Source organism: Triturus cristatus, chromosome 2_2 (genome assembly GCF_964204655.1).
Source record: "Triturus cristatus chromosome 2_2, aTriCri1.1, whole genome shotgun sequence".
Taxonomy (NCBI): domain Eukaryota; kingdom Metazoa; phylum Chordata; class Amphibia; order Caudata; family Salamandridae; genus Triturus; species Triturus cristatus.
In genome coordinates this window covers 1,138,750,093-1,138,774,029 of record NC_140582.1, presented here as the reverse complement: position 1 = coordinate 1,138,774,029, position 23,937 = coordinate 1,138,750,093, and the positions used below count along the sequence as shown (strand labels likewise).

General features: G+C 45.3%; 1 protein-coding gene across 1 annotated transcript in view; it reads left to right on the top strand.

The window, feature by feature from the left end:
- Positions 1 to 23,937, top strand: part of LOC146863249 (pantothenate kinase 3-like) — a 58,654-nt gene that overhangs the window by 28,495 nt on the left and 6,222 nt on the right. The window contains exons 2-4 of the mRNA XM_085642673.1: positions 12,087 to 12,439; positions 13,545 to 13,798; positions 13,927 to 14,103. Of these exons, the coding sequence (XP_085498799.1) occupies positions 12,087 to 12,439; positions 13,545 to 13,798; positions 13,927 to 14,103 (784 nt within the window). The remainder of the gene's footprint in view (positions 1 to 12,086; positions 12,440 to 13,544; positions 13,799 to 13,926; positions 14,104 to 23,937) is intronic.

Genomic DNA, 23,937 nt, shown 5'->3' with positions numbered 1-23,937 from the left:
AGAGGGACACTGCTTGGTTTAAGTGAGAGACTAGTCTTCGTGGACATTGACTCATAATGAGTATGTCGTCGAGATAAATCATCAACCGGATGCCCTCCGAACGGAGACGCTCCACCACCGACGTCATCACTTTGGTGAAGCACCACAGAGCGGAAGGCAGTCCAGAAGGAAGGGAGGTGAATTCGAAGATCTGTGAGCCCCACTGAAACTGTCTGTGAGGGGCAAAAATTGGGATCGTAAGGTACTCATCCTTCAGATCCAGACGGATCATCCAATCCCCTTACTGTAGCAAATCCCGTAGGAGATGGATGCCCTCCATCTTGAAATGGCGGTAAGTGAGCCACCCATTGAATTCCTTGAGATTGATCACTGGGCGATAGCCCCCGTCCCGTTTCTCCACGAAGAAAATGTTGCTGAGAAACGCCCGGGGGTGTAGAGTGGAGGGAACAATCGCACCTTTCGTTATTAGGTCTGATATCTCGTTGTCTATCAACATTCTCTGATCCGGAGTAAAGGCTATAGGTCGGGGTAGGAGGGGCTGGATAGGGGTGTCGGAGTACTCGATTTGAAACCCTTGTACGGTCTGCAAGACCCAGGCGTCGGAGGTAAGTAAAGACCATCTGGAAAGAAAAAACTGGAATCTGCCCCCCCAACCGCACACCAATTGCCGGTTGAATTCTCACCTTTCTGATAGTTGCGACCTCCGTGTCCTCTGCCGCCTCGGCGACTGAGCTTTGTCTAACGAATTAAGTTTTGACAAACTTGCCAAGTTCCTTGACGGGTTCTTCAAAGAGATTACCCTCCGCAACCGGTCCTACCTCAGAAGTGGCCAATTCCCCTAACTTGGGGTCGATTTTAATGAGAATGGACCTGCGGCGCTCCGTAGAGAGAGCCACATCCACATTCCCCAGGAATATGGTCGCTCTCTGCGCCCATCCGAAGAGTGTATCTGGGGAAATTAGGGTACCGGAGGCTTTGGCGTCCTCAGCCATGTCTAAGATTTTTGCCAAAGGCCCCGCCGTGTCCAAGAGCTTATCTTGGCACGCTCTCCACGAGCGAGCGATCTATTTTTTGGGGTCCTTCTGGAATTTCGACAGATAGGTGGTCATCTTAGCGTCTGTTTCAGGGGTAACCGCGACCTTACCCTCCAGGGTAGGACGCGGGCACTCCGCGCGCAGGCATCTCCGCACCTCCTGATCTAGGGGTTTACGTAGCCTGGCCGCCATGTAGGCCCCCACCTTGGGGGCCGGAGCCCACTGTGACGAACGAGGATGTAAGAGTTCATCGGGGTTGAGCATGTCTGCACTGAGCTCTGAAGGTGTGGGCTGATCAGGATGCGAGGGGCGCCACAGGCGATCCGGTTCCCCATCAAGACTGAGGGGAATCAACCGTATCCCGTGGAGACCCATCATCCGTAATCGCAGAAGGGCCAGTCGGACTTTCCTCCGGAGTACTAGGGACTGCAAGGGCCTTGGTCTCCAGAAAGGCTTTCTTAAAGCGCGAAAACTCGTCCAGATCCACTCTGGCAGTCCCCGAACGCTTCCGTTTGGGCAGACTGATATCCGCGGCAGGTTGGCCTGGAGGTAAGGGGGCGGAGGACCCCGAGAGACCTTCTTTGAGAGGGGTTGACACTGAGCCTGAAGCATGTCTATCCTCTTCTCCAGTGGCGCAACCACCTGGGATACCCCTTTAAATATAGATGAATCCATGACATGACAGAAATGGTCATCAACAGCTAAGTACATCACTTCCTCCTCCTCCTCATAGTACTCATCATACTCCATCATGAAGTGATTTATAAGCTGTGAATACGAACAGGGGATATAACAAAGTGCAGTACCTAGAATTCTCAACCCCAGAATGGGAATACTAGGAAATGCAGGACCAATCGCCCTCTATATTCCGAGGGAAGACACTTTGCAGCCTGCCTGGGCCGGTCCTGAAAGATCAACTTACACGCAGCGTGTGTGTTCAAATGTATTCAATAATCATCCTACACGCAGCGCGTGTGTTCAGGCTCCAGGCAGGGGCTCTGATTAACAAAAAAAAACTTAGCCCAAGCGCTCTTGAATAAACAAAGCTTGTCGTCCCCCCGCGGCGCGTGAGTCCATCTAAACCGCCGATGTCCCTGGAGCGGAACTAGACGACTTGCGGCCGCCCGTGGGGTAAGCTCATCAAGGAGCGAGAGCGCTTAGGTGCGCGGTCCCCTAGCGGCGGGAGGCCGCACTGCGAGCAGAGCCTGAGGAAGAACGATACCGCGAAAGGAGCGATGAGATGCTCCCGCGGAGGCACCCCGTGAGAGCGGGTGAATTACCAGCAACCCAGCGTTAGCGCATAGCGAAACAAGCATACAATGTCAAAACGGCATACAATGTCAAAACGGCACAATCACCAAATAGCATTAATATAGGAAAGTAAGAGAAAAACACTCATCTGAATGCTGCTGGAGCAGCGAAGAAAGAAGGACCGAGCGCCCGCAGTGGAGGATATGAGGCAGCCTGACTCATGATTGGATGATGTTGTTGGACATTTTTAGTTTTCACTTTTTCCCTGTGCCCATGGGAAACGTAGTTCAAAAAATGAATGTTGTGTTAACAGATCTGCTGGAGTAATAAAATGGAGAAAGTAAAAAGCCTAATCAGAAGCCTCCGCTCCTGCCATAGAATCTGAAAATAACTGAGCGGGCCATATGCGGGAAACTGTGCCTGCTCGCGCTCCGCTCGGATTAGCAAGATGTTGGCAGCGCAATGCTTTTCCACGGGCACAGCGCTCCTAGCGGTGCTGATCAACAGCCGCACTGACCCGGGATAGTAGAAAACCCACATGGAAACCTTCAAGTGTCTTCGAAAACACAGGTGCTGAGGCACCCTAGGGGACATGAGCAAAGAGTCAGACGTCCCTCCGCGGAAAAGCCTGCTAGCAAAATAATCCCATGCCAAACGTGACTGTCTAGAAAGCATAGAAAAACCTGCCACACAATAACATTTGTTATGCCAAATAACAAACAAGCATTGGCATAGCCAATAGGTCTCGCTTTTGGGGCCTTATAAGTATTTAGTTATGCAGCACAATATCCTTAGTGCAATAACTACTGTTGCATGGCTAAACACTTATAAGGCCCCAAAGGCGAGACCTATTGGCTATGCCAATGCTTGTTTGCTATCTAATTCACTACTGGAGGCCACTTTATTTTGGTGCACTGGTCTATTTTCTATCCTAGACCGGCCCTGAAAGCAAATCTTAGGGTATTATCTAAATATCACTCTTTCTGAGACAAGTAAGCACTTATTCAGTAACTGCTGAAATTATGGTATCATAGGATCATAGACTTTAAGAACCTTTCCCAAAACTATCTCTTGCTAACATGCCCTAAATTCCTTATAACAATGTTCATCCCATATGAATTGTTTTTTATGCAATAAATTTGTTATTACCAGATTTACACAGGACTCCCTTAAAACAGCTTTGAGCAAAGCACTGGCACGCCTGTTTCCGAGCCTTTAAAGGAATAGCTGACATTGCTATTTAAAAGCCTTTTGGAGGTTGAAGCCTTTTATGAGTTATGCAGAGAGTAGAAAGTGCTGCCGCTGTCCTGTTCAGGACTGGCAATTAAGTATTACTGTTACCTTGTACAATGTTTGCAGTGATGTCAATGAAGTGCAGGCACAGCTCTTTAAAGTTCCTGCAAGTTCAGCCTCTGCCCTTTACTTTTCAAGCAATTATGTCACTTAACTGCCCTTCAAAAGTCATATCTGGCCATGCCTTTATAAAATTCCTTCAATGTTGGAACTGCCCTCTAAAGAGTTTACGTTGAAGCGCTGGCACTTTCTAAAGGAGATCTTGGAGAGGATTTCTAGTAATACTCTTTAAAAGCCCCCCAGAACTATACTACATTGGCTCTTCAAGAATGGGGTAGGAGTGGGGAGGGAGGCACGCCTCTCTTCATGATGTCAATTATCTAGCGAAAGAGGCAAATGTGTTTATTTAAACTAATCGTGCAAGACAGATTATTTCAAACCATACAAAGAGGCAAAAAAGTAGAGGGAAAAAATGTAAGTTAGAAACACAGAAAATAAACACAAGAAATTAAAAATTGAATTGGATGTGGTGCAGTATCGAGTATGAAAATAAGAAATCGCATAATTAAAGCACACGTAAACTGGGTGCCAAAGAATATGTTGCATGCTTTGTGTGTGTTTTGGGGGAAACCCATAGTTTTCTTTACTGTGCACTTTCACCGGCGGCTTCAATGGAGAAAACCAACGGCCCTATTTAGAGGCTGAAAATGCGAAAGGGCTTGTAAATTTCTAAAATTAGTTCCTCGCGCAAGTATGAGAAGTGCTGTTTGACGGTGGCGGTGACCTCGGCAATGTCAGAATAATCCCGGGCATCTGAGGTGTGTTGGACTGAACCACTGCAGACAGAGGGAGGGTGGCAACGCGTCATATATGGCTTCAAAGGGTGCGCGAGTGGCAGACAGTGGGAAGGGAAGCAAAGCTTTGACGTCCCTCCGCGAGCGCTTAGAAAGTAGAAAGGGACCTGTGAAGAGAAGCAGGAGAGGGATAATGTGCCTACATAGTAACGACCCACCACCACTGCGACCACTACACCAATATACAACTTTATTTATCAGCTGCTCTACATTATCAGATGCCCCATCCCTCAGCGGTGGAACATTGGTAAGAACCAGCGCATAGGGAGAAGCATGGGGGGAGATCAAAAATAGGCTGACAAAACTTCACGCATTTACCACTCTATATGAGTGACCTATATCCTATCCCCACCCATAGTGGAAGCACAAGGCCTAGCAGGAACTAGGTGAAGAGAAAGGGGGTGATGGCAGAACATAGGGGAGGTGCAAGGGAATGCTCGGTGGACGTAATGTTTGGACCCACAAGACCTCCCTCAGCCGATCTACAACTTCCTTGGCACTCCAAAAACAGGGAGAGAGGAGCTTCAAAACCACCCACCTGGCTTTTTGCCTGTTGTTCACTAAGTTGAGAATTCGGGGAGAACTGCAACGATGGGGAGGTGGGAAGGGGAGTAGCACTTGCTGCTCTGGAAACCAGGCTCAGAGATTCAAGCTCAATGGCAGAGAGTCTGACTGAAAGCACGTCAAGCAACGTTTTGACAAGCTCTTCCATCTTGCAGAACATCTGGAACAGCACCCAATTATGCAATCGCTGAGCACCTCCTGAAGCAATATCACTACTAGGGCAAACACACCAAAAACCCTCCATGGCAGTCCTCAGGTCCCGCAGAACAGCAGGGATGGGGTAGAAAACAATGCCTACATAGACTTTCTACAGCAAGGTCTTTGTATATAGAAACCACCCCGCGCTGCCGAGTACGGGCCTTGTGGTGACAGTGAGGAGGCGTTTAGCCACATCGGCCTCCTCGGATGCCCACCAAATGTGAAGGTGAGGACTGGACTGCTCATGTTCCACTCCACACTCTCGCCGCTACCCCCGAGTGTGCCCAACGCCCAGGCATCCCAGGTCACTGGTGGGCTGGACTGTACGCCTGGGCATGTCTGGGGTAAAGTATGAAACAGAACTGCATTCGCTGAATCCGCTGTCTGTGCTGGTGATGCAATACTTAGAACGAATCCTAGAATGAATGGAGCCGTGAAGAGATGTTTACAGGAACAAGCATTAGCAATGGCAGGGGAGGGGGGGGGGGCGGAAAGGCGGGAGCGAGCAGCAAAGCGCAATAATTGCTGACAGATGGGCGCCAAAGATCGCTCCCGCAAGGGAATCGCCAAACGTGCACGCGTTGCCATTGAAAGCAATGCAACGCTTGCACGTTTTTGCCTGAAAAAGTGAAGCGATTGCTAAAGGTCTTTTTCCTGTGCAGCGCATGCGCGCTGCGTAGGCGAGACCTGAAAATGCCCTACAGTAGTCACTATTAAGAACAGTATATTATGAGCATGTTAACATTCACAAGGAAGACAGCTTATTTGGTTGCTGAGCAGCGAAGAAAGAGGATCTGCTGTTCCTTGGGGATGTTTTTATATGGTGACAGACTGATATGATGGCTGTCTGAAAAGTTTATTCATACCAATGGGCTTTGTTGTCCTTTGTTTTTTTTTTTCTTCAAATACTTGTTAAATAAATGGCTGCATAGCTGAAAGATAAAAGCATAATCTGAGCCTCCGGTCCTTACATAGAATTACTGATTTATCTCCTCCTCCATTGTAGCCTCAGTACAGAGAAAATATACCATTGGATGTTCCCTAATGAAAGCACTACAGGGGCTTGATGTAAAAAAAATAAAAAAATTAAAACAAAAAATATATATTGCTAAATACTCAAGAGAAGACTGATCAGGCTCTTCTTCCTAATAATGGGATATGAAACTGTCCCGATAAAAGGCAGTGATCACACGATGTTACTTACAATTATATGACAAATTAATCACTGATACTTGTAGGAACCCTAGCGAATACGGAGCTGGTCCAAAGGGTAAAATGGGAAGCTGAGAAAACAAGTGCATTATCTAACCATCTGAATTCCAGGATGGGAATGGGAAAGATCAGTGGAAATCTTCATACTATATGCTGTGTACAGTCATGGCTGTCTGTAATCTTGAACCTTATGAATCCTCTTAAGGATTGGGGTTGGAGTAAGACTGAAAAAGATCGTGGAAGAACGCTAGCAAAGAACTCTAATTTGGAAATGTAAGTAACTTTAGTAACAAAAAAGAGGAACAAAGCTGGGTTAATGGTTGAAGCAACTAAATCCAGAGTCAAAGAAACGCTTTGGAAGTTAGTAAATAAAAAATAGGTGAAGGTAACAGTGGTGGGATTAATTGTATGCATCCTACAGAAATGCCACCTTACATAAAAATAAAAAAAAACATGTGTCTAACTGACACAAACCCTCAGGATGTGAGCTGGTAGAATGAGTAAACGTCTTAAGTGAATCACAATAGCTGTCTTAAATCGAGGTGCAAACAATACTAAAATCAGTGATGGAGCACAGGTGTAAATGGAATACCAACAGAAGTTTTCAAAGAAAATATTTCTCCAGGGTAGCTGATCCTTCTTCTTTTGTACACAAATGGTATAGACACTGATTTGGTGCCTGATAGCAGGAGAGGCTCACTGTTGGTTCCAGTGCTCAGAAAGGGTCAGCTTTTGCTCCGACAAAATGTTTTATAGCTTTATTGGACACAGAAGGCAAATAATATGCTAAACTAGTACCTTTCCCCCAAAAAACTATTCCAAAAGGGATGCAGTGTATGGGCAACTTATTAGCACTTTCATGCCTCGCACTCAGCAGTCATACAATAGACATTCTGTTTTATACCACATTTTTTGGGCTACAGCTTTTGAATGTATTTGATAGAGGTAGACTATATGAAAAGTTGAAATGTAGCAGAATGCCACGACCTTAACTGACAGCAGCTATAAGCCTATGATCTGACACCTCTGTAAAAGTAAGGCTATCTCCAACTTTGGCCTCTTCTGTAAACATATTTTCAAATAAAGGGATGACTCAAGGATCTGACCCAGCGTTGCCTTTATTCAACTTATATTTGAGTTCTGTCCTTGTAACTCCAAAGCGGCAGAAACGAGAGGTATGGGAGGACAGGGTGCCAGGTGTCCACAGGGGATGAGATGGTAGTGGAGTAGCTCCTTCTAGGAGCAAGGGCCCTCACACACCCCGGGAGGTGTCATGACTAATCATAGGACAGCTCCTCGTTGGGCTGGCGCTGCAATGCGCAATGGGCCCCGTTAGGGGGCTCTTTCCCGGAGCTCTTTTCTTTTTGGCGATGTGAAGTCTAAGCGGTAGTGTGGCATAAGTGTAAAGAGTAGAAATTGGAAAGGGTGAGTAGGAGTTAAAAATAGCTATAGGGATCCCACAGGATATCTTTATTGACTGGGTTCCTATGCTATAATAACAAAAGACTGTAGTCGTTGCTAGAGAGGGGGGGATTACACCCTCTCGAGATCTAGATTGTGTGTGTGTACGGTGAGCGGGGTCAACATGTTTCATGCCTCTTATCGTCCAGCGGGTCATGGCATTTAATCCGTGACGGGCGGACTCTGGGTAGGTCCAGCACCGCAAAGCACTCAATACGATTTCCTATCTCCTCCACTTTGCAAGCACCCTGGACGTCTCTGCTGGGGCAAGTAACTTCCCATTCTAGGTATATATATTTAGTTACTTACATGTAGGACTACCACACAAGTCCAAACCATAGGAGACGTCCCCTTATAGACATATACCTATAGCGTCCCTACTAGAGTAGACGAGGATCCCCTTGTCCTGATGAAATGCTAGGGATACTTCTAGAGAGCAGCTGGCCTAGTTATGAATTTCCTTCCCATATGATCAGTCAAAAAATCAACCTTATGATCTTTTGAAAAAACATTGTAGATCTGTAATGTGAGCGCTCACGAAGTTTCTACACTCTATAAAATAAGTCTCATATGGGCCTCCTACCAGAGAGGAGGAAGGTAAGGAATCCTGCTAAAGCGCACCAAAGAGACTAGTGCAGAAATTAAATTTCATCAAAACCAGGAAACATATTGGGAATTTAGTTGCCCGTAAGATTGTGTGTATTCATCAGGTATTCTGTACCTGGAAACTTGCTGAGGTGGCAGTAATTGGGGAATTGTGCTCAGCAATTGCACAGGCCACCGTTCCTGGCACAGAAAGGTGCAGAGAAGAGATAAAGCAATAAAGAATCTTGATCTGATGAATACTCATTGGTAGCGGAGTAGACTGGATGACCGTTTACGGTTGCTTGCATAGTCCCGCGTACGTGTCTCGCAGACGGGATTGGACCGCGTCTGTTACCATCAGTCTCTTGGCGTGCGGTCGCGTCTCCTACGACGTGTGTCTGGCTTGTACCAAGATGGAAATCTGTCTTGTCAGGGACGCGGCACTATCCTGCTCGTGAGACGGGTACACAGTACTACGCAAGCAACCGCAAACGGAGCAAGTTTTGCATCAGTGCAGACCACGCACAATAATAGGCAGTCAACACTAGCTAACCCAATACAGCGTAGACTAACATTGTTTCCTCTTCAACATTAAATAATTGACACTTACAGGTCATTGACCCATATCCAACTGGTGTCGACTTTTACTTTTCTGTCCTGATGATGACCCCATTTTAAATCATTATATTGTGGGATCAAACATTCGACAAGAGTATGTAGACTGATTTTTTTTAATTGTGATTGTGTCATGTGACGGTCATTTCAAGATCACCGGTTAGAACAATATATTGCCACAATCAGTCACATGTATATATTCTGTATATTCCACAAGCGCACCACGTAGTCAGTATATTCACTTTCACTGCACCGACAAATTATAGGAGCACCTTTTTTCTGTCTGTTGAAAATATTTTTGAAAATATTCTGAATGAAAAAGATTGAAAAGTAAAGTATGAATAATATTCCGTCGCTGTCCAAATTGTATGAATACATGAATATACTTATCGCAGAATCCTAGGCAGAACTGTTTAAATTCTTGAGTGCATCACTATTGCCACCAGGATTACACCCCCTGCCCCTTGGAGAACACTTGTTTTGATAAATATTGTTCAGCCCAGGTCTATGGGTTATTAGGTTGCCCAATTTTGTTAAAAGCCTACTATTGTAGTTGCCTCTCTGAGTCAACTTCCAGAAACTCCTTCTACATGTGCAGTCCCAGATGATGTGGCAGAACGGGCCCTCGGAATCTTCACAGCACGGGGCACGCACGTAGGTGCTCTAGTCATATTCCATAGTTGGTGAGGATGGTAGTATATTCTATGTTGGTATTTGTATTGTATAAGTCTCTGTTGTGTGCAGATGACCAAAGCACGGGGCCATCTTTTCCCCAGCCCACTCCTTGTCCTCTCTGGGGCCCAAGTCCCGCTCGCAGAGTGTCCGAAGGTCTGGTGTGTTGAGCAGGAGAGTATATTCTGGAGATTCCCCCTGCCCTATATGTTCCATTTGGACTTTGATCTCGAGTAGGGTCAAGTAGGCAACACCTTTAGCTGGTCCTTGTAGGGGTCTAGTTTGTGTCTTGAGTTGTTAGTATTTGTAGAATTATGTTTTATGGAGCCCAAAGTCGTTGGTTTGTGACGGCCAGTTGATCAAACAACTTAATTTGTTGGCCAGCCCAGACATCTCTTAGCATGGCAATGCCAATCGGGTCCAATGTGTGGAAACCCTGAAGGGCGGTAGCTTGCGGAAGCTGTGCACCATACCCCAAATGCATCTCCCCAGTATGTTTTTTTGTGCCACTGAATGCTTTTATAGGCGGTATTCCAACACAGCAGTGGAGCCCTTGTATGGGTCTTTGACACTGGCACTCCATAGAGCATACTATGCAGTCCATTTTGACCCCAGGTCTAATTTCAGTCGCACCTTGGATTTCACTCCAACACAAAAGATCTAGTAACTAATATAGATCAGTTGCGTGGCCCAGTGATCTATCCTGATGTCAGGTATGCCAAGCCCGCTGCCAAATGTGGGTTATGTGCATTTATCGGATGCAACCCCTGTCCTAAGAAATTGAGTTAACGTTTTTTGCACTGTATTGAAAAAAGTTTACGGCATTAAATAAGGCTAATGTAAAGTGCACAGAAAGTGGGTGATTGTAATCATTTTAAAGGTAGTCCTATTTTTTTGCCCTGAGCTGCGCTCTCAAGGCAGCACACTCTGCAATTCAAAATTACCTCTTTTCAAACCTTTCTAAAAATATTTGGGAATTTATAACTTTTCCCAAAATATTCCAATACGTGAATAAGCCTCCGGGAATATTTTGGAGTATTCTAGGGTTGGAGTTAGAATAGTAACTTTGTCCTTCCAGTGTCTGCCATGCCCACTGCTGCCCTGAGGGCGTAGTTCAGGGCTGGAAACACAAGCCATTTTAAACAATGCTCCGCGACTCATAATGGACAGAGGCAAGGAGATCCAGCCAAGCATCAAGTTCCCAGCTCTCCTTTCCATATGTAAAACATCACACACAGGTAGTCCAAGTGGCCAGTAGTCACTTGGAGGCCAGTGATAGCCACCGTCTCAGGAATCACTGGGTAAAAGATAGATTTGGTCCAGTTCACGTGAAGTTTGCAGGCGTCTGCGTACACCCCCCAGCATGTTCATCAAACTGGTTGTGAGTGGGCCGGGTGCTGCACATATATCTAGAGATCATCAGATCCCAGACAATTGCGGAATATGTTTGCAGGGAGTTCCATCACTAAAGCAAATGGGTTCGGTGAAGTTGCACTCCTCCCTCCTTCCTCGTGACACCAGGAAGGGATTGGACAACGCCCCATTAACCGATACCTCAGCCCATGGATCAGTGTAGAGTAGGGTGGAATAGTTTAAAAAGCGAGGGACAAATTCTTGCCTATGCAATATTTGGTGCATGAAGGCACAATGGACTGTTTCAAAAGCCTTTTCCAAATTAATTGATATACTGACAACTGATGTGCCATATTTTCATGACTACTTCATGCCCAGTTCACAAAGGATTTGCCACTATTTAGCTAGTACTGTGGAATGTTGGCATTTAGAAATGTTCAGTGTTCCGGGATGGGCACTAATGTATAAGGTGAATTGTCCAGCTTTACGTTTGTTGGTGTTTATCTGCAAATTGATGGGAATGTCCACGCAGGAATTGCTAGCATATGTATTCATGTCAAAAGCAGGAGTTCATAGCCCTGCGGAGGGAACATTGCATATTTAATTGATGTTTCTGGAGAAAAAAAAATGTCGTCTTCGCAGAAGTCGAACTAACCTGCTCATCTGTTGAGTTGTCAAACGTCTGTTGGGTTTCATTTGCAAATTTAAGTGTAGTGTCATATTTTATTTAAAATAAAAAAATTATCCAACTAAGGAGAATCCCAAAAAGTAAAATGTGCGAATGCAGAGTTTCATTAAAGTTTTGGATGTGGAAATTTCCACCTGTGCAAGTAAACTGCTTCCTGTTCTCGCCACATTTTCCATCTTTTACAGACTGTCTTAAGATAGGGTTACTGAGCAGCATCTTGTGGCATCTGCCAACCTTAATTGAAATGTAGGCTACTCAAATGATTGCTTTTGTCATCTAAGGGAAATAATCTCCTTTTGTTTACAGCCTTTCCCTGGTTCGGCTTGGATATTGGAGGAACACTGGTCAAGCTGGTCTATTTTGAACCGAAAGATATCACCGCAGAGGAGGAGCAAGAAGAAGTGGAAAACCTGAAGAGCATCCGGAAGTATCTGACCTCCAATGTGGCCTATGGAATTACAGGTATTCGGGACGTGCACCATGAACTGAAGGATCTAACCCTGTGCGGACGGAACGGCAACCTCCACTTTATCCGCTTCCCGACCTATGACATGCCGACGTTTCTGCTGATGGCCAGAGACAAACACTTCTCCAGCCTACACACGTCCTTGTGCGCTACTGGAGGTGGAGCATACAAATTTGAAGAGGATTTTCTCACAGTATGAGTTTTCAGCTTGTATACTACCATTACTGCAATACGTTATGGCCATGCAGTTTGAGGCGTTTTTATTTAAAATGCTGTAGCTTCTTTGTTTACTATATTAAATCATTACATTTAACACCTACTTTATAGACACCATCCTTTGTAATATTTAATGAATCCGATTACTTGTGGCATGGTGGATACCTCTCCCATCACACGAGTTTTAAGTTTCGTAGAGAGGCACATCTTTTTAGTGGGTTTTGCTGAAGTATACAGAGTAAGGCAGCATACTGGGTGGAGGTGAATAACCGGGTGGGTTCTGATAAAGGATCGTGATGTTACTTGAAAGTTAACTAGAATTTGTGATTTAACGATTGTAGCGCACTTGTCTTGTCCCACAGATAACTTCATAAAAATTCCTACTTAATAAAGAAAGCTGTGCGTAACTAGTACAGAGTTAATTTCAGTTTCATAAAACAGTATCTTGCCAGAATGGGTACAGCTGATAGTTAAAGTTTTAGTAAGACAGAATATTTTTCATTTACAAATTATTAATTTACAAATTGCCAGCCCAGTCTGGTCATAGTGCAGTTTTTAGTGCTAGAGTTTCAGCTCCACACGAAGATAGATAAAAAATGAAATTGTTACTAAAGATGACTGTAGCACAAACTCTCGTCTCAGACTCCTGGTTCTGTCCTTGTGGAGCCGGAGCCTCTCTTACATCAATAAAACATCCCCACGACTCTTCGAGCTGGCAAAGACCTCCTCTTGAGCTGGTGTTCACTGCGGTGGAGTAATCCTCTGGTTACCAGTGCTCCTGGTTAATTAATCAAAGTTTAATAGGCGCGCCAAAGTGCTATAACAGAAAATGAAAAACTTTACTGGAGCTCAGAAATAAGTAATGGTAATCTCAGTGAAAGATGCTCTGTATTAGAAATGTTTGCGAGTGCTCGGTAGTCCTGTAGTTGAAAATCCATCACATTGAACTTAGTCCCTCAGCAGAAAATAGTTAGTCAAATTTCCTGTAGCTTTCAATGAGCACCTGTCCAAGCCATATTACTGTTGTCACTTTATATGAAGTGTTCCTGCACAGTAACTTGTATCTTTTCTCTTTATAACAGGTCAGTGACCTCCAACTGCACAAACTAGATGAACTAGATTGCTTGATCAAAGGAGTTCTGTACATTGACTCTGTTGGCTTCAATGGACAGTCTCAGTGCTACTACCTCGAAAATCCAAGAGACCCTGTTAAGTGTCAGAAGATAGCTTACAACCTGGAGAACCCATACCCTCTCCTTCTGGTGAATATTGGCTCAGGGGTTAGCATCTTGGCTGTGTATTCCAAAGACAATTATAAGCGGGTAACAGGGACTAGGTAAGGGCACAAGATCTTATAACCGTGTTAACCTCTTGTAGCTCTAGGTCAAATGTAGGTAGTACTGTTGATGCAGAAAGTCATTTTGTTGCTTGGCTGTGCTAATATTCTATTATTCTGTGTTCCAGTCTCGGTGGAGGCACATTCTTCGGTCTGTGCTGTCTGCTGACTGGCTGTTCAACATTTGAAGAAGCTCTTGAAATGGCCTCCAACGGAGACAGCACCAAAGTGGATAAGCTTGTACGGGACATTTACGGAGGTGACTATGAACGGTTTGGATTGCCAGGCTACGCTGTTGCATCAAGGTACACATGTTTTTAACTATAAATATCTTTAAATGTAATTGGAGCTCCGATTTTGCACTACTTATTTTGATTGCACTTTTTTTCTTAATTCTTAATCTGCTAATTTGTGAAGGCTTTTTCGCAAGCCATTTCATCCTTTGGGGAGGAAGGGGCTTTGAAATTTTACACATTGTGCTGTTTTGAATTCTTGCCTGTTCGAAATATATTTTTTTCTTTTAAATAGAATGCATGACCATATACTTAAATTAGCATATGGAAACCCAACAGACTTTTGACAGCTGGAAATTGTGCTTCTCTTACCTGATGAGCATGGTACATCCTGAGTTAAATAATTTTGCTTCTTAGTCACTACAAAATGACTAGATGTAGGGCTGTAAAAGCAGCATGAATAGCTGTCCTTTTCTCTTGCGCTGTTGCTGTATTAAAAAAAGTAGTAGGCTGACCACATCCATGTCGGAAATGGATCATCCCAGCACCAGAACTCCAGTTTCTTGAGAAGATTTCTATCGAATTTAGAGTCACAGGACCTGTGGAGTTGAAGTGCTGGCGAAGTTAAGTTTTGGGCCTGCATCGCGATCTCGTTCTCGACTACCGTGAGCAGGGAGAGAACTTGAACACTAGGAAGAGTGATCTAGAACTGCTGCAGGGCAGCCGCCCTCCCTTTGAGATTTGCCAGCCCAAGGGAGGTGGGAGTGGGAGTGGTGGACACTTTGGAAAACTACAAAACAGACATTGAACAATTGTTGTGGAAGATTGAGTCGAAGTTGGAGGCGGCTCGGATGAAAGCAGTCTTCTAGTTAAAGCCCTACAACGCACAGAAGGGCCAGGCTGGGAATGTTCTGAGATGGACACAATTAAATTTGGCTGGACAGAATACACAGTGGGGGGGTCACATTCGTGGGACACACCCAGGAATCTTGCAACATCTCGGATAAATTTAATTGCTTTTCAGAGAGAGAGTACTTTTTGCAAGCCCCAGTAGCCACGTTTAGCTTTCTTTTCAATATTGGTCTTGCATGATGTTCCAAGATATTCCTCAGATCCCCTTACAGAGGACAATAGCCTTCATTTTCATCAGCGAAAAACTCGAAATGAACACATCAGCTTTAGATAGACATATACTTTTAGTATCGCATGCAAACGCCAACAGCAAGGCCCATGACTTTGTGGTTTCATTCTCTGTATTGGTGTTTTAAACTCTCACCTCCAACCGTCGCCCCATGCGGGTCAGATGTAGAAAAATGAGAGAAAGTGTAACAAGATGAGAGAAAGTGTAACAAGAAAAAAATTGATTTAGACAACAGTTAGTTATTTCCTCCTTTCCACCTTGCCCACCACTAACCTTAACTCTGGAGACGGGTCCTGTAAGTCGGTATTAAGAACTGATAAACCGTATAGGATTTTCCTCCCATAGGTTAACATTGCAGAACTCCCAAATTGCGCCATTGACATTCTGAACCAGAAAATAGCCCTACTTAAAAAATGTACATACCTGAACAGTTTTCTTCTGATGCCTTAACATATATAAAGATATTTGCTATTTTTATAAATTGGTGTGGCTCTCCTACTTGAGTTGTCTAATTTATTTACCATTTGTAAGAAACTGGGTTTCTGTTGCAGTAACCCACACTCACACTTTCTTTTTTTCTCTCTTTCTCTCTTTCTCTCTCTCTCTTTCTCTCTCTCTCTCTCTCTCTCTCTCTCTCTCTCTCTCTCTCTCTTTCTCTCTCTTTCTCTCTCTTTCTCTCTCTTTCTCTCTCTTTCTCTCTCTTTCTCTCTCTTTCTCTCTCTTTCTCTCTCTCTCTCTCTCTTTCTCTCTCTCTCTTTCTCTCTCTCTCTTTCTCTCTCTCTCTTTCTCTCTCTCTCTTTCTCTCTCTCTCTTTCTCTCTCTCTCTTTCTCTCTCTCTCTTTCTCTCTCTCTCTTTCTCTCTCTCTCTTTCTCTCTCTCTCTTTCTCTCTCTCTCTTTCTCTCTCTCCGCTCCCTGAGCCCAAAAACAAAGCCTTTCCTGGGCGGAGGTGTTCACACCTACGCCAGGCCCGGATAAGCAATCTTTGGCAGGGGAGCTTCAAAGGCCTTGCCGCCTTTGTAATGCGACCCCCAGCCTCTCCAGCTATCAGGAGCAGGCCCCCTTCCTGTCTCTCCTCCTTTTCGGTGGGAAGACAAGCAGGAAAAATGAGCCAGTCCAGAAGGTGTGTCCACCTCTGCCAACCCCACCCCTCAGTGGGGGAGGTGAGGTGAAGCCCACTCTTCAGTGCCTGCCATATTGCAGATGGCAGGCACTCCCCAATCAGGATTAGGGATTGTGCCCACTCGCCCACGTGGGGAGCACACCAAGGGTGTAGTCACACTAAGGCCAGTAGTAGCCTATTGGTTACTGACATCGAGACCGCTAAAACGCCCCCTAAATACAGTATTTAGAGGTCAGCCCTGAACCAAGAAGACGGATTCCCGCAACCTACGAAGGACGAAAGCAGACGCCCAGCAGAGGAGACTGCAGAGAACTGACTTGGCCCCAGCCCTACTGTCCCGTCTGCAGTTTCCAGAGATCCTGCGCCAAGTGTCACCTTGTCCTGCAGCCAGTGACCTCCAGAATTCCTGGGAGGACTGACTACCTTTATCAAAGACTGGATCTGCTGTGAACAGCAGCTCTGTTAAAAAGAAACAGCCAAAAAAGACTCCGAGCCTGCTGAGGACAAAGAAACCTGATGCCTGGAACCACCACTGCACCTGACGCTTGCGGCCCGAATCTGTGTGGCCCACCTGTCCCAGCGAGGTCCCTCAGTGCTCCAGAGTCCTAGTCCACCATGGGTTGACCCCTCCCTCCAGGACTCCCCTATGTCGCCTGCAGCCTCTGCACGGAGACGACCCTCCAACCCCCCCCCCCCCCAACTGCAAGTGACCTAGTAAGGTGAAATCCGACCTCAAGACACCCCTGCATCCTGCCGCCCTGCACCCGGGAGAGAACCCAAGATGCACCAATGTCCCAGAGCCCTCAAACTTACCTGCCCAGCTGTTGGTTCCTCCCGGAGGTTTTCCTGGACCGTGCCTTCAACCAAAATCCAAAACCTGCAACTCTAATTGTAAACAGGGGACCCGACGCAAAAATTGCACCCTGCACCCATCCGCCGCTGCAGGTGCACCTTGTATTTTAACTCTGAATCTCCCTTTGCCCTGAGCCTAACACCAGGAGCTTTGCTCCCACAACCTTGTGGCCTGCTTGTGAGCAGCCCCCTATCCCCCACTGGATAACATTGAGCCTCCACACTCTGCACCCAGCCGCCCTAGAGAGGCTGAGGGTGTTTCAAGAGTTCATCCTTGACCCTGGGGGAACCCTGGTTCTAACCTCAGAATACCAACTCCTACAAACCAGTACTTGCCTGCAAACCGTCAACTTCATTTTTCTCTATTGGAATACATTGACTGTTATTCCTTGAAACTTTAACCTCTTTCCCCCAGTTACAGATCTGAGTTTAATCCATCCGTCTTTTGCTCACTATGCCACCCCAGTTTGGACCCAGACATATGCAAATCAGTCTCTAGGACCTGGGTGGCGAAGTGAGCTAAAGAACGATTATAGATTCAACCCAGATCTCTAACTGGGGTTGAGTGTCTGAAAAGCTTCAGCACTCCATCTATCGTCTTTGTGTTTGCTTTCTCAAGAAGGTAGACCGGGCACATAGACTGAGAACTCTATCACTTTTTAGTCTACTGTTTATCTTTGCAACAAGAAAGTACTTTAATGTCACATCAAAACCTAATACTGAGCAGTTCAGTGTTGGTTTATCTAGTCGCCACCGTAACCTTTGCCATATTACGGTGCTTCCACAATATCTAAGGTGACTTAGCTGAACTACGATCATTGGTGAAGATAAGTTACAGGTGTGGGTTCACTAAGCTTTTCCCACATTGGATAATTTTTAGGACAATTGAATTCGTTCTTGAAACAGAGTTCACACTAGCCAATGTTATCTCCTAAGAGGTTTCTCTTTGCAGTCCAGTCTGTCTTTTGATCTGAGGACCTTATCTGCTCAGCAGAGATGTGGTTTGGTGTGGTGCTGGATAGTGAGCTTGTTCGGATTGCAGCAACATCATCTTTGGCATCAATAGTACTGTGTGCATCCGCATCGCATTGGCTGCTGGGAAGAGCATTGCAGCAGGCGTGGTCGATGAATGAGTGTTTGTCAATCAAGGTTTCTGAGCTGTGGGTCAGGTCCACCTCTACAGCAGCAAAGATTACTCTTGCAGGATAAGCTACACATCAGGAAGTGGCAACACCAGTTTCTCAGGCATGCAGCAAGGGTGCCGGATGGCACTCTTGTTGTGGCTCACACAACTTGGGTCAGCATTGGGATTGCGCCCAATGAGTTAGCTTTTTCTGGGTGCTCCACACCCTGATAATGTGGCTGGGTTTGTCCTCTGGATAGTCTGTTTTCCTATAGGTCTATGCTCTTTTTTTTTTCTCTTTTCGGTCAGGCAGTTTGGCTTTAAGCACTAAGTAGACCCCCAGCATTATTTCCTGGCTAAAAACATCTTTATCTTTAACAGATCCTGCTTATTGTTCCTCCTCCATGAATGGTAGTGCTCAGGAAGACTTATTAAGCAATACCCTGATAAAATGTCCTAGTAGAATTTCAAAGGGTAGCTCTTGTTCAATTTTCCCTCACTTTATTGTCATGGTGTCAGGATTGCAAGCAATACAGTTCCACTGTATGGTGAAAATGTATCCACCCTCCATCGTTTCATGCTAAACCATGGGAGTTTCAAAATGTATCCCACTGGTCCCAGCACTCCTACTCACATCTCACTTAGACTCTAGTGGGACCAGTAGTCCATACTCCTCTTCACCATCACCCCCTCCCGCCCCCCGATACAGGAAGTAAAAAAAACTCTGTTTTCCGTTAGCCAAAAAAACTGGTCCCTAGCCCTGTGCTGCTGAAAGTGAATGCTTGCTGTTCCCCCTCAGGTGTCCTCAACCGGTTCTGGAGGTCGGCTTTACCATGGACAAGCCAATGCCTCCCTGCACACAAGCGTGTTAGTTGGGCCTCAAAGTCTGTGTAATAGTTTCTCTTGGGGCAGGAGTACACATCTGTTTACTATGCAGGGGACATTCTTGTCAACAATGTTACCAGATATGGTCCAATTAAGCCTTTGAAGAGAAGGAAACGTGTCAAAGCTGAGCGTGTACTAGTTATCGTGGGTATCAAACCATAGGAGTACATCATGATGCGGGTGATGTTTTGAAAGATGAGGGGCGTGTTAAGAGCTACAGGACGTTTGACATGAGGATTTTACATCCATGAATGTGTTGAGTACGATTGATCAAGGTGTTACTACTTGGCGTTGACATACAGCCAGTACACGCTTCTGGTAGAGTAAATAATGTTACTTTGGAACCGAAGAAAGGTGGCCTGGAAGTTTGTGTGATGCAAGCCAATGCTGGTGTGTGAGTGGTGAGGTTATTTGTCAGCGTCTTGTCAAGCAAGTGATAAGAGCCAGGTACGAGGACGAATGTTTGGAATGTTGGAGAAAAAAAGTGTCCGCTTGGCTAGAGATGCGATTGCTTCACATAAAGAAGCAGAGGTCTGTGGAATTGTGTGTAGGAAAGAATGAAAAAAAGAGCAGTGCTGTCTGTGAGCTGGGCGAAGTTTGAAGCATGTGTTATGGTATGAGTTGGTTTGGTGTGCTAGTGTGGAATTCATGGTGGGAGTCCTTATTGAGAGAGGATACTTTTTAGGTCGAGGACCGTCCGGTCTGCCGAAGGCAGAACCGGAAGTCAGAGATTTAATGTTTCTGAGAGTGGCTCCTTAGCCCGCCTCTCTTTTTGCCTCTCCTCCATTGGCTGGCTTCCTAAACGGAGGCCAGCCATTGGAGGAGAGAGCCGTCCCTCCCAATAGGCTCCGTCTTTTTCAGTTTCAGGGGCGTGTTCCTTGCTGTTCTTTCCACTTTTTAGCCACGCCCCCGAATCTGAAACCGCCGCTGCGTTTCTCCGAGGCATTTCTGCTTCGCCTCGGAGAAAGGCGGTGGTGTGCTTGTTACAATCTGCCTGCTGTGGCTCTTACGTCCTTACAGAACCACGTTACACAAAAATATTCAATTCTTGACAATGAGTTATAGATTTCGCATGAAAACTCAGGTTTGAATGGATTGTGCAGGATACGGATGTCGTTAAGTTTATACACTGACAACTGTGGGTTTTCTATATTCCTATCTGACTTTTTCCAGAAAAGAAAACACGTCTTGCACAGGGTAAGAATATGCTCTGAGATACGCACCAGTTTTGCTCTGGGTTTCGTCTTCCATGTCTTCCTGGCTGGCTCTGGTTTTTGATTCTGCGAGACTCTCTCCTTCCGAGGCACTTGGTTCCTCGTGGTCATCGCTGGCATATTCTTCCTGGTCTTCGTGATGCTTTTTGGTCACACGCTCTTTCTCTTCCTCGAGCTCCTGGCTTTCATGGGTGTCCTCCTCCCGATGCTTCTCCTCGGAGACGTCATCCGCGTTGATGTCGTCAGTGATGTGGTTGTCTATGCCCTAATCTCGCGGCGCTTCCTCCTGGTCACCAATTTCATTGCTTTCCATTGCCTCTCTGTTCTCGTCTTCTTCCTCTTCGGGGGTGACGTCATGCTCAGGGGGCTCTCTCTCCTCAGCGCTGTTTTTTTCTTCCTCTGAAGTATTCTTTTCTCTGTCCCGTTCGTTGTTTTCTTCTTGCACCTCAGTAGATGAAGCGGTAGAGTCCTCGGTCGTAATTTCCCTGAGTTTCTCTGAAGAATGCAAATGAAAAATTCTTAAATATTTCTGAAATTGGTTGGTTCTCTGCTTTTTGTAATGGATTTTTAGGGTGATTAATGAAAGTATACATGAAAGTATATAGTTGGACATATGAACTACACTGTTTAAATCACGCTAGCCCGTTTGTATCTATTCACACCTATTCCCTTGTGACTCGTATGCAATGTACACATAATATACACCTAATAACAAATTCAAGCACATGCATGGTATTCACATTTGAAGGCTACTTGCACCCAATTTCCTGCCCCTTCGTGCTCACACCATAGCCACTGCACACACTGCAGTGCTGGAGAGTTTGGACAATTGTGGGACTATGTTAATATATATTCTTTAGTTTTATTTTCTCTAGTAAAAAAACGCTTCATGTATATGACATCCCTCAGTAAGCATCATCCTGTAAAAACGAACTGATTTATAGAGCACTTCCTTCACTACTTACACCGATCCATTTGGGTGTAACTTACTTGCTCAGACAAATATGGGAAGCCACCACTATGTTTGTGGGATAATGCACTGAAGGGCACTACTAGGTGGGTGGGAGCCAAATTTACATTACATTTCTGTGATCACTTCCTATTCCGTCCTTTGGGTAAAACCATTCTCATTTTCCCAGCCCTAATGCTTCATTCACTCATAGCTCATGGATAATGAGCAGGCCTTCTCACGAAGAGCTGCTTGCTCCGGAAACAGCCAAGCGCCTGTTTGCGTCTGTGGTGTGACATGTAGAGAGCGCAAGCCGGAAACAGTGAGCAGGGACTGTCTCCTACCCATGGATGTCAATTCACCAAAATGTCAAGAATAGTGAATGTGAAATCACACGCCCTTTGACCTTCACTTACACTTACATACACTCTTTTTTTACCCCAAAATGGGTATGAGTAAGTGCATAAATGGATTGAAGAAGTTCCTAAACATGCCCATTTTTCCGGTAGTATGTGTGCCTGAGAGTTCGACCCATTAAAATCTTTTACTGATGGGGGAGCAAAAGAAATTTGCGTGATTACACATTTCTGCCACACTAACTTGTATGGATAGTCCATTTAGTGGACAAATCCGCACGGCTGATTGGTGGCTCTGTCTATGTGTGGGTAACTGTGTGTGTAGCTGGCTCTGTGGGTGGCTCTATTTGTGTGTGGGTTGCTCTATGTGTGGGTGCAAATGCAATAGGTCTCGCATTGGATAGTGATTAAGCTGTTGACATTGTAAATAACAATGCCGTTTCTTTAAATGTTTTAAAAACAAAAACATAAACAAGAATAATGTCATGAGCAATGCCAACAGCTCTAACTTTAACAATGCCGAGACCATTGCATTGTAAATGCTTGTTTACTTTGGGTTTTGTGGGTTGTGTAGATCCTTGTATGTTGATGACTGTGTGCGCGCGCTTGCACGTGTGATGGCATAGGTCAGAGACCTGGCATCTGCTCTGGAAAATGTTGAAGGAGAAGTGGTGACTTCATGCAGACAAGTAAAGTATTTTATTACAGAAGGCTACTGGCATGTACAAGCTAAGCTGTCAGGGAATCGGCAGTCATCAGTATTTACGCTGACTCCTCCTTTACCCAGATCCCTCCCTAGTTCGCTTTGAGGACTTCAGTGGCCTATGCTGACATGTATAAGCACATAACACTGCTGCACAGAATTAATTCGATCTCCGCTTTTACTGGGCTGTAAATACACTTTGCCTTTGCTCCAGCAAACTGTTTAATTTTCCAATGTAATGCTGCATTGTACTAGGAACTAATGTAATGCTTTCCTATAAATTTCTGTCATAAGTTTTTGTCCACTTGCATTCTGGCCAGATCATGTACGCGCTGTAGCTATGTCACTTTAAAAAATATATATTTTGGAATTGTCATTTAGACCTTTCTATTTTCTCTAATACCGTTTTGTTTTCATTTGGATTGTTGAAGAGTGAGTTAGTACACTTAGAGTGCTCTCGGACAAGGTCTTTCTGTCCCGTTGACACGTAGTTCTGCAACTTCCATGAGCTTGCGAGCTGGTGGCAGAATGGTGTGTAAACTTTCAGTACTTCCCAGCCTTAACATATCAGTGCTGTGAAGGCATTCGAAAGTGTGATGCTGGGTTACAGTCTGAAAGTCCAGTGTTTAATAGGGCCAGAGATGCATGAGCTACATGTACATCTGTCTTGTCTGAAGTAAGCCCTTCTGTTTGTTTTACTTTGTAGTTCTCAGCCTGATCCCTGATATTTTTGATTGTAGTTTAACATTTATGTTAGACCCCTGGCAACGATCGTCGAAGAAGCTGGGTTGTCGTTATTTTCTTACGCTGAAGAAACTCAGATTATCTTCTCACTTTCTGCGGGGAAAAAATTCAGAGCATTCTGCTCTTCGGGCTGGGCTGAGCAAAGTGGCAGCTTGGATGCATGCCAATTTTCTCAAGCTGAATGGTGAAAAAACGGAGGTTCTGGTATTGGGGAAAGACCAAGAGCTCTGGGGTCCACAACATTGGCCCACAGAAATGGGTGCAGTACCGCAGCCTTCCCATCATGTTCGCAACCTTGGCTTTATTATGGACGACTCACTATCTATGCGTCAACAAGCCATGAAGGTTGCTGCAACATGCTTCACCATTCTGAAGTGGCTGAGAAGATCGTGTGGATGCTTCCTAGCCCTACTCAGAGAACCGTAGTCCAGGCTCTTGTTACAGCTAGACTGGTCTACGGTAACATCCTCTACCTTGGAGCTAATAAAGATGTGATACAAAAGCTACAGACCGTACACAACTCCGCGGCCAGAATGCTCTGCCGAACTCCTAGAACAGCTTCTATCTCTGCCTCCTTGAGAGACCTTCACTGGTTAAGAGTTGAAAATCGGATTAGGTTTAAAGTTCTGAACTATATGTTCAGAATTAAACACGGCATGGCTCCCTTGTATGTGCAAAATCTAGTCCATCTTTACTTGCCTTCATGTACTCAGATCTACTCCTCAGGCTAAATTTCAGGTGCCAAAGATCAGACTATCCCGAATGGGTGGCCGTTCTTTTTCCTATTTGGGCCCTGTTCTGTGGAATGCTCTTCTGTT